The 13653-nt window shown below is 39.6% G+C and overlaps 1 protein-coding gene across 1 annotated transcript in view; it reads right to left on the bottom strand.

Annotated features, from left to right (window-relative positions):
* The window catches only part of LOC141106669 (protein regulator of cytokinesis 1-like), a gene marked incomplete in the record, with an annotated part of 62166 nt that overhangs the window by 30009 nt on the left and 18504 nt on the right, over window positions 1-13653 (bottom strand). The window contains 8 exon segments of the mRNA XM_073597611.1: window positions 1658-1804; window positions 1889-1984; window positions 3144-3280; window positions 4044-4191; window positions 5606-5755; window positions 6882-7052; window positions 7965-8198; window positions 8312-8434. Coding sequence (XP_073453712.1) covers window positions 1658-1804; window positions 1889-1984; window positions 3144-3280; window positions 4044-4191; window positions 5606-5755; window positions 6882-7052; window positions 7965-8198; window positions 8312-8434 — 1206 coding nt within the window.

The raw sequence follows: 13653 nt of genomic DNA, 5'->3' as shown, positions 1-13653 counted from the left end.
TGAAATCTGTTGCTGTCAACTCTCAATATGAGATCCAAAGAGCTGTCACTATCTTTGAATCAAGCCATCATTAGGCTGAAAAAACAAAACAAACCCATCAGAGAGATAGCAAAAACATTAGGTGTGGCCAAATCAACTATTTGGAACATCCTTCAAAAATAAGAATGCACCGGTGAGCTCAGCAACACCAAAAGACCCGGAAGACCACAGAGAACAACTGTGGTGGATGACCGAAGAATTATTTCCCTGGTAAAGAAAACACCCTTCACAACAGTTGACCAGATCAAGAACACTCTCCAGGAGGTAGGTGTATGTGTGTCAAAGTCAACAATCAAGAGAAGACTTCACCAGAGCGAATACAGAGGGTTCACTACAAGATGTAAACCATTGGTGAGCCTCAAAAACAGGAAGGCCAGATTAGAGTTTGCCAAACAACATCTAAAAAAGCCTTCACAGTTCTGGAACAACATCCTATGGACAGATGAGACCAAGATCAACTTGTACCAGAGTGATGAGAAGAGTATGGAGAAGGAAAGGAACTGCTCCTGATCCAAAGCATACCACCTCATCAGTGAAGCACGGTGGTGGTAGTGTCATGGCGTGGGCATGTATGGCTGCCAATGGAACTGGTTCTCTTGTATTTATTGATGATGTGACTGCTGACAAAAGCAGCAGGATGAATTCTGAAGTGTTTCGGGCAATATTATCTGTTCATATTCAGCAAAATGCTTCAGAACTCATTGGACAGCGCTTCACAGTGCAGATGGACAATGACCCGAAGCATTCTGCGAAAGCAACCAAAATTTTAAGGGAAAGAAGTGGAATGTTATGCAATGGCCAAGTCAATCACTTGACCTGAATCCGATTGAGCATGTATTTCACTTGCTGAAGACAAAATGCCCCAAGAACAACCAGGAACCGAAGACCGTTGCAGTAGAGGCCTGGCAGAGCATCACCAGGGATGAAACCCAGCGTCTGGTGATGTCTATGCGTTCCAGACGTCAGGCTGTAATTGACTGCAAAGGATTTGCAACCAAGTATTAAAAAGTGAACGTTTGATGGATGATTGTTAATCTGTCCCATTACTTTTGGACCGTAAAAAGTGGGAGGCACATATACAAACTGTTGTAATTCCTACATCGTTCACCTGCTTTTAATGTAAATACCCTCAAATTAAAGCTGAAAGTCTGCAGTTAAAGCACATCTTGTTCGTTTCAAATCCATTGTGGTGGTGTATAGAGCCAAAAAGATTAGAATTGTGTTGATGTCCCAATATTTATGGACCTGACTGTGTGTGTAAAATATATATATATATATATATATATATATATATATATATATATATATATATATATACACACACACATACACACACACACACACACAGAGAGATAGAGAGAGATATCTATATATATATATAGATATATATCTCTCTCTCTATAATATATATATATATATATATACACACATACACATATACACACATACATACATACATACATATATACACACACACACAAACAGTATATATTATTTTTTTTTTACAAATGTAGTAGTAAAAACCAAAGCAAATCACTACAAGGCCAATACCTCTGGGAATAAGAGGAAAGAGACTTTTTTTTTACATATATGCCCCAATAAATTCAAGAGCACTCACCCGATCTTGTTTCTCCCGTTCCTTCTGCTGTTTGAGTGTTTCCCACTGATTTGCGACATAGTCCATAAACTTGCTTCCATTAAACAAAAATGGACATTCTTGTTCTGCCTCCCACGATTCTATCCTAGCCTTAAGCTCTTCCTCTAGCTAAGAGATAAACGCATTAACATTAACCGTTCACAGATTATTTAAATGTGGATTTGAAGATTCAAAACATGCACCTTATTTTACCTTAGACAGTAATTTCTGAAGTTTTACACGTTCCTTTTCCTCCTTAAGTAAACTTCCTCCTCGGTTTGAGAATCTGTTGGGATCTGATGCCTTTTTCTGGAACGTAATGTGTAAAATTAAAAACATTTCCTCTAATTTGTAAAAAAATAAATACCCAAATTAGCAGCAAAATAATGAAATGTGTAGAGGCAATTCCTTTGTACTAAATTATAAGTAGAAAACCGTTAAACATGTTTGATTGTTACATTTAAAGCTCAGGCATTATTTATGGTTGTTCCTTTTCTTTTTGTGGACACAGAAACTACCCAATTCAATGTAATCTCTTGCCATGTGTCTACTCACTTTCTGCCCCACAGCCCAACGTTTCAGTTTATGCCTGTCCTATCTTTCTAGGAAAAAGCATCATGAAAAACGTGTGCCTGAATTTTCCCCTATGTAAAGAAGTGAGCCCATTGCAATAGAGCAGACAGCTGAAAAGGACAATGTCATTTTTACAGAAAATGTTCTTATTAAGGCAACGTGGACACAGGGACCATTCATGGATGCCTTTATAGATTTTTGGAGATCTTTCATTTCTAACAATTCTTTTAGGGCCAGTTCACACCACATGCAGTCCAGTGCATTTTTTTTCTGCATCAAAAACGCATGGAAAGTAGGTTATATGGTTTTCAATGGCATAGTTCACATCAGTGCTTGCAGTTCCAGTAAAAAAAAAAAAAAAAAAAGTAGAACATGCTGCATTTTTTCTGCACTGGACTAGAACACTGTAAAACGCAGAAACGCACTGCAACACACTTGTCCTTATTTAAGGTTAAGAAAAAAATAAGGGGGGGGGGGGAGAAGCACTGCAATGCATCAAAAACGCGCATGCAGAAAAGCACCTGGAACGCATCCGGACTGCGTTTCTTTGGTGTGAACTGGCCCTAAAGCTGATCTCCGTGGATTAAAGTAACAAAAAAAAAAAAAAGAAAAAAAAAAAAGAAGGGGAAGAACACACACACACACCAAAACAAAAACTTGATTGCATCGATTCATTTGAGAGATCGATGCTCACTTTCTCTCCAAGTGACAATGTCCAAGACCTCAAACAGTAATAGAACTTGGCAGCAGTTCTAATGCTTACCCACTTCATAGAAAACTGCAGGTAAGCAGTTTGCCTTTTAAAACCAATGCAGACGGTGAGCTAAAAGGCACTCCGCTTTTTACATTTTTTTTTTTTTTAAACACCACAAAACTAAACAATGAAATATATAACCTCCAGCGCTAAAAACTGAGACCAGTTTGTTTCCCACTTGGCAATGGAATCAAGAATTAGCTTGCATCTTTCATATTGCAATTTCAGTCTCACAATTTCGTTATCATGCTGGGATAAAAGATCTTCTGTGAAGTCATCTGTAAAACAAAAGGCTAAAGTTATCATGTAAATTATGTACAGCAATATACTTCATACATTAGCTGTGATGCGCCTAATTAAAGTGTCAATGAACCGAAAACACACACACACACACATATATATATATATATATATATATATATACACACATACATATACACATACATACACACACACATATTATATCATATACTTCCATTTTAGGGGGGGATACTCTCACCATACTTGGTCTCAAGGCAGGTGTATTTAGTCACCCTTCCCTGAGCAGACCCAATGCACTAACTTGTAGGAAGTGCCAGCATAGCAAACTAGTATTAGAGGGCACTCCTGCACAGTACTGTACTGTACAACTGGCTTTTTTTTTAGGAAGGTTTAGTGACACTTTCTTTAACATGCGTGTGTAGCATTATAACTGCAAAACACTAAATATACAGATGTGTTTATCATTTGCTTTAAAATGTTCAATGAAATGTTACTTCTGTAGGAATTATTCAGTCACATATCAAATGGCTCCCACCAAATATTCATCTATTATCCTAATCAGTGAATGGCTGGGAACCAGCTTCTGATTTGTGCTGGGGCCTTCTGCAAATAGTCATTATAATTGGCCAGAGGACAAACAGGGTTAGCAAAATGTGCATTTTTTTTTTTTTTTTTATGAAAGGATCTTCCAGTTTAATTAGTAGGTATGTAATCAAGAACTTCCATCTTTTAGTAAAATAAAACAAGAGACTGCAGAACACATAAGTTATCAACTCTTACCGCTATAGTATGGTTCAAATGCCTTTCTTTGCTCTTCGCTATAAAAACATTTATCCCAGAATATCTTTAGTTCATGTCTTATCTTTAAGATTACTTGCTTCAGATTCACTATCTTTATCTCCTCTAGCCGTCCAAGCTCATTTTCCCACTGAAAATAGAAGACATTCAAAAGGCATATCACCGAACTAATGTTATGGTGAAAGAATCTAAATGGCCATAACAGGTTCAAAATCCAGGTTATGCAGCAGGTAAAACCAACAGTAAATGTGCTGATAATGCAACATGGTGACAGCAAAATATGTGATGTTGTCTGGCAAAAAAAAAAAAAAAAAAAGTCGCTCCATGGTTTCCTAAATATTCACTAAAAGATGAAGCCAGCATATCTTTGTAGTATGGAAGTATGCCTTTACCTGCTATCTACAAACTTGTAATGGGGCTTGCTTTACTATGAATCCCCACAAGTAGGGTAGCATGGATTCACAATCCAGTGGACCACTTCTGGACAGATCTGCTGATTAGACCTAGCTGTACTAACTCCACTGTATGTTTGCTATGTGTTCCCATTTACACAGCATGCCTAATAAACATTAAAAGAAGCTATGAAGCTTTATTCCCTCCTTCATAAGTTTTTTCAGTCAACATAACATATTTTGCAGCCACTACGTTAATCTCCTAACGCCTATGCAACACATATGTGCTGAAGCAAAAAGGGTGGGCTTTAACGCCTACACATATGCCAATATATTTATAACCCATAGCTGAGAGCCACAGATCAGCTTTCCACACTTACCAAGCCAATAAAAGCAGATTCTGTTTCAACCCAGTAATACGCAAAGTGTTTTCAACAAGCCTTATATGGTAGAAAAAGACCAGTTTCACACGACACTTCGGCTTCACAAGTCTTAGACATTACTTTTTAAACTACATTTAATCAGCTGTTACATTCATTTTTATATAAATAAGATAAATAAATAAAAAAAATGAATAAACACACTGATCTAAAAATGAAAACGGAAACTTAGATACGTTTTGAATTGAAAAGCCTCAGGCTTTACTTGCCCTTTCACACTAAGCCGCAGGCAGCGTTAGCGGCAAAGTGCCGCTAGTTCTAGCGGCACTATTCGGCCGCTAGCGGGGTGCTTTTAACCCCCACTAGCAGCCGATGGAAAGGGTTAAATGCAGGCGCTTCGGCAGCGGTGCCCATTCATTTCAATGGGGGGGGGGGGGGGCGTTTTGGGAGCAGTGAATACACTGCTCCTCTACCGCCCCAAAGATGCTGCTTGCAGGACACTTTTTCACATCCTGCCAGTGCAGCGCCTCAGTGTGAAAGCACTCTGGCTTTCACATTGGGGTGACAGGAGTGGCGTTTTTCAGGCACTTTACAGGCGCTATTTTTAGCGCCTGAAAAACACCTCAGTGTGAAAGGGGTCTTAGCTTGGATGTCAAGCTTTACAGATGAGACCAGGCCCACAGACTGAGAATTAGAGCTCTAAACCACATTACTTCTAGCAGATGTCTGAAATATGCCGATTTGTTGTACATTTCCTCTCATGGACACTTACCACTTTAATTTCGTCGTAAATAGGGTTTCCAGTAAACTTTTGGCATACTTCTTGCTCTTCCTGACTAATTTGCAACAGTTTCCATAAATCCCCTACTTTTTCTTTAAGTTTGTTCAGAGTAGATAAAAGTTCTTCCTTTTTGATTTCTAGCTGTAGCACAAACATAAAAGCAAAACATGAAAACATTCGGAGGCTGCATAAGTGCAAGTTTCCCACACTCCACCACCCCAATCAAAAACATGTAAAATAAATGAAAATTCCAAACCTAAAATAGATCGCCATACATGGCTTGATGAAAACAAGGGATCCGAGAGGGCTGAACATAAACTAGGTCATTTAGGAGGGAACAGTGGATTATGATTGCTTACAGGGGTCAAAACCATAACAGATTTTCCGAAATGCTGGACAAACTGCTTGACTGAGCAAAGACTATTAGCTTCTTTCAAACTTTAATTTCACTCGCTTTTCTTTGGCTACATTAAAAAGAATATGCACCAGGCTTCAGTGGTGTCTTCCCCCTGTCCATTGGCCAAGATGGTCACTTCTTATAGAATTAACGATTCGGTAGCTAGGTTTCAAAGCCAGAGATGCTACAAATCTCATTCAAGTCTATGAGGAGGTGCAGCACATCATGCCAGTAATTCTCTCAAGATTTAAGGACTAACTTTACTCAAGATACTTGGAGCTTGGTGGTGGTTGTTGGTTGAATCACAAACCAGCTCTTTAGGTTTCCCAAGTAGTAGTTTGGCTCAGCTCTCATAAAGCCACATGAGCCTAATGGAGCAAGAATTCAGCTTTCAGTTGTAAAAATATACATTTTTAAATCCTAAAAAATGTTAAAATTTCAAAATCCTTAGAGCTGGCCTCAACAACGCAGTTAACTCCCATTAGATTCAAATGAGGCTGTATTTATAGCATCTTTAATGTACAGCTACAGGCAAGTGTGTGAAAAGGGACTGCACAGGCTTGGCCAATGCCGGAGGTTTTGGGCCCAAGCATGTAAGCACGGGAAGAGGTTGCCACTGTTGTAGTGAAGTAAGTAAGCAAGCATGCGTGTAGTTGTGTGTGGGAAGTTCTATGTTAGGCTAGTGGGATATAAAGGGTAGGCAAGAGGTTTTCTTTTTAAGAAACTAGTCCTTTTAACTTTATATTTTAACAACCATTCATATGTGCATTTGTAAGCTAAAACTATACTTGTTAGATAAAATAGGCAGAAACAGGGTTGACATTTTCTATTAGACACCGACAACATCTACTGCACATTTAAGAGACTTACCTGTTCTTTTAAAACCTTAAGAGCTTTAATATTCTGTGGTGTGAGAAAAAAAGCCTCATCATCCTCACAGATGGCATCCCGCTCTAGAGAATTTTCAGGCTGTCGCCCTATTTCGTCTAAACACCGTCGGATTTCTGCTCGAAGTGATGAAAAGACCTCAAGGCGTTTTTTCTAATGTAAATAGATAAGACTATCCTGTACATCATATTTCATTGATACATGAAGTGACATAGAATAAACAGTTCACACAATGCTGATACATATGACAAACATGATCAAAATTTAAAGTTACATAAAACAATATTCTTATTGTCCAAAAATAATCTGTACGTTCCCACAAACTGCGGGACCATGGAAAACAAATGTATACATTCTAAAAGAAAGTTGCATCACAAGGAAAAAAAAAAAAAAAAAAAAAAAAAAAAAAAAAAAAAAAAAAAAGGTACTTACTTTTCTGAATTAAAATACATACTTGAATTGCTAGTTTTAAAGCAGTTGTCCAGTCTGGGCAAAAAAGTATTAAAACCTGACTTTTAATATAAGGACACTTACCCACCCAGAGATCTGGCACCGCCCTCACTCGGGCTAGTTCTTTACTAGCCTTTGTGTTCCTGGCACTGCCATCCTAACTGTGGGCAGCTGGCTATGCATCTTTTGGCTTCACAGCCAGCTGCACTTTGTGAATAGTCCCGCAGTCTTCTGGGACCTGTCAAATATGGGAGGATGTGGGTAGTCTAAACTAGAGATGTGGCTAGAGAGTACAAAAAAACATGCTAGTTACTAATACCCCACCAGGAAGCCAGTGGAGAGTCTGACCTTTCAAGCCATTATAATCTCAGGTATCTTTAGTGTACACACGATAGTCATAACATCCCAACCAGAGTCCCCCATTGGAGTAAATAAAAAGCAGTGACTGAGGTGGCAAGTAGGAACTTCAGCTGTGTTGTAAGATGGGTATGCAGACCATCCATTGTATTTTAGCACCCACCCAGTACCGAGCACCATTTTTGTTGAACTTCGATTTTTTATAGTCTTGAAGCTGTACATTCATATGTAAATACCATGAAAATTTTGTAATTTTACCTTTTCTTCAGACTGAACCCTAATGTGTTCTTTGAGCTCTTCTAGCTGTTTATGACTTGGTATGCTCCCTGATGGTATATAATATGGAGTAACACAAAGATCAGAGCATAATTCCTGGTCTTCTTTTTGTAGGAGCATCAGTTCCTCAAGACGTTCATTCTTGTGTTTTGTTAGAAGCTCTAATCTCACTCTTAGATCTCTTTCAATCTGAAGAATAGTCATACTTTCATCCACCTAAAAAATTTTTAAAAAAATTAATGTAATAAAGAAAAAAAAAACAAAAAAAAAAAAACAAAAAAAAAAAACAAACTTAGTTCGTAGGGAGAGTGGCAATACTAATTTCTCACCTTGTACTCCTCTAGAGATAACTCATAGCACAGAGTCTTTAATTCCTTTTGGCACAGGTGAATACTTTTTTCAATCCTATCTTTCATGTCCATTTCTTCTGTGATCATGCGATTAAACAACTCCTAAAAGAAAAAGGCAAAAACAAAAACCACACATCTTAGCACTAAGGCATATAAAGGATACATTTCTCACTGTTATTAGGCTTGGATCACACCTACAGGTGCAACCAAGTGCAGGGTCATTTTCACATACAGGACAGCCCATTTATTTCAAAGGGTTGTCCTACATGAGAAAAAAAAAAAAAGTTCCTGACCTTTTTTCAAGAACGTGCCACACCAAACTGCATTATGCTGTGGCACCATGCAGTTTGGTGCCTGCGAAAACACAAGCATTTGCAAATGCCTGGGGCTGCCATTAACAACTAATGTCTGATAAACTCCAGCAAGTTTCTCTGCGTGTTGGGAACGCACGCGGTTTTAGCTGGAACATTAAGATATACCAAGTTATAGTAAACATTTAAAAATGTTACTTGTGCCTAAAAACCTGAAAATTCTACCTTTTGACTTGAATGTCTCCTGAAAAGCAGCAGTGCATTTCCAGGCGAGTGAACATGCCTAGGCTTATCTGTGCCCAGTGTCAAATATAAAGCACTGGTGCCTCTGCTAGTCTCAGATGTGGCGGTCACTACTGTGCTGTTTACCATTCTCCTTGAAGGATTAACTCTACCAAGGTGGCCATCTCCACACAGACACAGTGCAGTTGGGGGCATAGCAAGTCAGTAATGGTGAAAATATCAGCTGCAGGTAAACTACAGGACTAGACCTTTGCAATATGTCGACATTTTTTGGGCGCAGTTTCCAGAATTCAGTTACACTGAACTTGGTTCAAACTGCTACAGCACATAAAGCTTGCTAAAATGGCCTCTCAAGCAATATTGCTATCACATATTGATTAAGCAGCAGTTTTACTGAAAAAAGGACTGTTGCAGCTAGATTAATAAGGGCCATTATCCTTTCAGTAATTCAAACAGTTAGATGGGCAGTATAGCAGGTCAGGAGACAACAAAGGGCATTTCTGCCCAACGTCTGGATTGTTTTAGTATGCTTTGATTAAAGCCAAGCACCAGGCAAATAAATTAATTTGATCTCGAGTCCATTTTTATGCTAAAGCTTGTAATGAGAAGAAAACATAGGGCCGGAAATTGCCAGCAGCAAGGCACAGCCTGTTCTGGCAGTCACCCCAGCAGGCTGCCTATATGTGTCTGACCTGTTGCATCTTAGTCTCTAGGAGTTCAATCCAGGTAGTGCCAGGAAGTACCTGGAAGAGCAATGGGCGGGATATTTCCTGCCTGCCCCTGTTTTACTACACTGATCACCAGTTGCCTTGCTCTGCCCCCTGCATCGTAATCTCTGCTCACCGCGATTGCAGATCATTGGACCAGGCACAAGTGAAACTTTCACTGTCAGCAGTGTCCAGAGGCTTCAGAGTAGCGGGGCAGAACTTAGTTTCCACTCTTTGCGACCAAGCAATTGTGGACATCACCTGGACAAACAGATTATGCTAGATTGATTATGGACTCTACACTCCTGAGGATGTTAAAATAAAAAAACGAAAAAAAAAAAAAAAAAAACACAAACACATAGATTAAAGAGCTCAGCAAGTTACCGTATACTGTCTGTGTGATATACATGTATATTATGGTTGTAACCAGTAAAATGTATGGAAATTATATGTAGATATGGTGTTCAAATATGGTGTTCAGACATAAGTGGGGAGGTGTACCCTAATACAGCCATCACTTTATGACCACTGACAGGTTAAAGAGGAACTGCAGTCTGCTCACATAATTTGTACTAAAAACATCTTTGCCATTCTGAAGCTTCCCTCCAACCACTTTGCATATTATTTTATATATATTGTGATTCTGTACTTGCCAAATATGCTGCAGATATCCTGCCACTATGTCTGGTTGCATCCATTTTAGCTGTGGGTAGCTGAAGCTGCTGCCTGTTCACTTCCTGGATTTACACATAAGCACACCTCTAGCTCTTCAGCTCTCATTGGTCCTCTTATGACTCATCCCCCCTCCCTTTCTGGCAAACTCTCACAAGTGTGTGAGAGATGTGCACGATGTCATAAGCCTAGGCTAATGACCAGAGAAGAAAGAGGAAGTGAGCTGTATAAGGTATTTACTGGCAGAGAAAAAATGTTTTACTATCCAAAGGTAACAACAAGGGCAGAGGATTTAATAGATGGAAAGTTGAAAATAATTACTGAAGGTCGGCTTTAAAGTTCATAACATTGATTACCTTGTTACAATGGTATCTGAAAGTTGTGGGATATATTGAGCAGCTAGTTAAAATGTGGTCCCTGAAGTTGAAGTGTTGAAATCAGAACAAAAATGAGCATCGGAGTTTGTTACAGGTGGGGCTGCGTAGCTGCAGACCAGTCAGGGTGCCCATGCTGACCCTTGCCCACAGCAAAAAGTGCCTAAAATGGGCACGCAAGAATCAGAACTAGAGCACAGAGCAATCAAAAAAAAAAGAAAAAAAAAAAAAAGTGGCCTGGTTTAATCACTTTCTTTTTCATCATGTGGATGGCCAGGTGCATATGCATCGCTTACCTGGAAAAGAGGAACCACCAGGATGCAGTACAGGAAGAAGACGGCAGAGGCGGTGTGATACCTTGGGCATGTTTTGCTGGGAAACCTTGGATTCTGCCATTCATGTGGATGTCACTTTGACATATTCCGCCTACTTAACCTCTTCAATACCAGGCACTTTCGCCCCTTCCCACCCAGGACAATTTTGAGCTTTCAGCACTGTCGCACTTTGAATAACAATTGCACGGTCATGCTATACTGTACCCAAACAACATTTTTATCATATTGTTCCCACAAATAGAGCTTTCTTTTGGTAGTGTTTGATCACCTCTGCAGTTTTTATTTGTTGCTAAACAAACTAAACAAAAAAAGACTGAAATTAAAAAAAAAAAAAAAAAAAAAAAAAAAAAGTTTTTTGTTTCGGTTATGAATTTAGTTTTCTCCTTCACGGACAGGCACTGCTGAGGCTGCACTGATATGTTGAGTTGATGGGCCTGATATGCAGCACTTATGGGCACCAATAGGCAAATATTTTGAATGAGAGTGGTCCATGTATATTTCAGCCCTCTTTAAAAAAGGTACATAATTGTAACAACAAATAAATCCATCAATAGCTATATTTGGGATAAAGTAAATTAAAGTGGGGTTCCCATTTAAAAAAAAAAAAAAAAAAAAAAAGAAGCCAGCAGCTACAAATACTGCAGCTGCTGACTTTTAATTGGACACTTACCTGTCCCAGGGTCCAGCGATGCAGGGGATTGAAGCCCCGCTCGTCTCCCCCTCCATTCGGCGGCGCCGGCACTGCAACTGTGGGCGCTGGGCTGTGGCTTCACAGCCGGGCACCCACTGCACATGCGCGAGCGGTGCCGCGATTGGCCGCTCAGTCATCTGGGACCTGTAATGGGTCCCATTGACAAGAGGGAGGGAGCAGAGCTGAGCCCTTCCTGTGCCGAGGGGAAGTGATGTCACCAGCCCAGGCACTGAAAGAGGCAGAATACGAGGGACCCCCTAGCAACAGCCATTAAAAGGCGAGTAAAAAAAATTTCCAAATTTTTTTTTTTTTTTTTTGGGTGGAACACCACTGTAGCCTCCCTGACGGTATTCCCGAGTGTGGCTCGGGGTTAAATTTCAGCACCATTAGCGGTAACCCCAAGCCACACTCGGGATTGCATTGCAGGATCCTTGTCCCCAGGATCATGCGATGTCCCCCCGTGCTGTCTGCGGGCTCCGTCCTCTGCCTGAAGCCTCTCTGTGCCAGGCTCCGTTCCCTGCGAGCATTGCGATGCACGGGGGTGGAGCCTGGCGGCAAATTCAAAAAAATGTAAAAATCATAACACTGTAGTACTGTATGAAATCATTTCACTTCCCTTTTGTCCCCAGTGCTTTGGCCCATGCCCTGCATGCAGTTTTATATTATATACACTGCTCTTTCTGCCTGGAAACTTGAGTGTCCATAGCAACCAAAAAGTGTCCCTTTACGTCAAAAGTGGCTTTAGACCAGCTAGAAAACAGCGATAGTAAATTAGAACACTTGCAGATTTGAGCGATAGTGAATCGTGGGGAAATTTATTTTATTAGTATTATTTTTTGTAATTATTTATATTTATTTATTATATAATAATTTATGATTTTGTGTTTCAAACGTCATCATACCCAGGATATCTACTAGACTCTTGGTGGACAGATATAAGTGTGTTATTGCTAAGAATTACAGACCTACAATATAAAATGCCAAATTTCTATGCAAAATAATTGTACCGCTTTGAGACGCAAAAATCTGAAATAATCATACCGCCAGGGAGGTTAAAGAACCACATTTACAAAAAATTATCCTTCTCTCTCAAGATGAGATTTTAAGTTGCTTTAGTAATCTCATTGCATTACTGCAGCCTGACTAATCTGCGCGCCAGTTCCATTAACTTACGTGGAAGTCTTTTAAACACAGTCAAGCAGAAGCAGCGCTTAAAAGGTCAACAAAGGAAATTTAACATAACGCATCTGTAAGTAGAAGTTGCAGAGAAAGTACACTTAACCATACATTTTCCCAAACCATTTATTATTTTGAGAGTCAATTTTATCTATTCTTTAAGCTCCTTAAATAGTGGTCAGTGTACATCAGACAGATAAAATATATACAGTGTGTTTGTGTAATTTTTTTTAAGCATATACAGCAAAGAACATGGCAAAATATCCTTTAACGTTTATATAGTCAGGAAAGAATTTTTTTAAACAAGCAACTATAATGAACCAATTTAATGTAAGGCTATCATCTTACAGTTTTATAAATCCACTTCCGGACCGGCACTTTGAAGAGGGATATCATTATGGCAGCAACTAGCTACCATAACCTCGATATCCTCTTCTTCAGTAAGCGGTCCTGTTTCAGATAAAAGTGGTCTCAGCGGCGGATTCGCCTCTAGATTACTTTTATAGGCGGCGGGAGAGGCCCACCCCTTACCGGAGCTGTCGGTAGCGGCGGAGGCGATCGGGTCCTCTCCCTGGCTTGGTATGGAGAAGAATGAGAGGGGAAGATGGCCCCCACCCGTCTCCATATCATTGCAGGGTGGAAGCGCCATCAAAAATTTCAGTTCTGCTAATAGCTCTAAAAAATTTTTTAAAAGAGCAACTTTTTTTTAATTTTTTCTTTGCACTTTTGTGTAAATATAAGATCTGAGGTCTTTTTGACCCCAGATCTTATATTTAAGAGTCCTGTCAGGCTTTTTTCTATTACAAGGGATC

The sequence above is a fragment of the Aquarana catesbeiana genome, linkage group LG01 (assembly GCF_042186555.1).
Source record: "Aquarana catesbeiana isolate 2022-GZ linkage group LG01, ASM4218655v1, whole genome shotgun sequence".
Classification (NCBI taxonomy): domain Eukaryota; kingdom Metazoa; phylum Chordata; class Amphibia; order Anura; family Ranidae; genus Aquarana; species Aquarana catesbeiana.
This window is presented reverse-complemented; position numbering and strand designations above follow the sequence as displayed.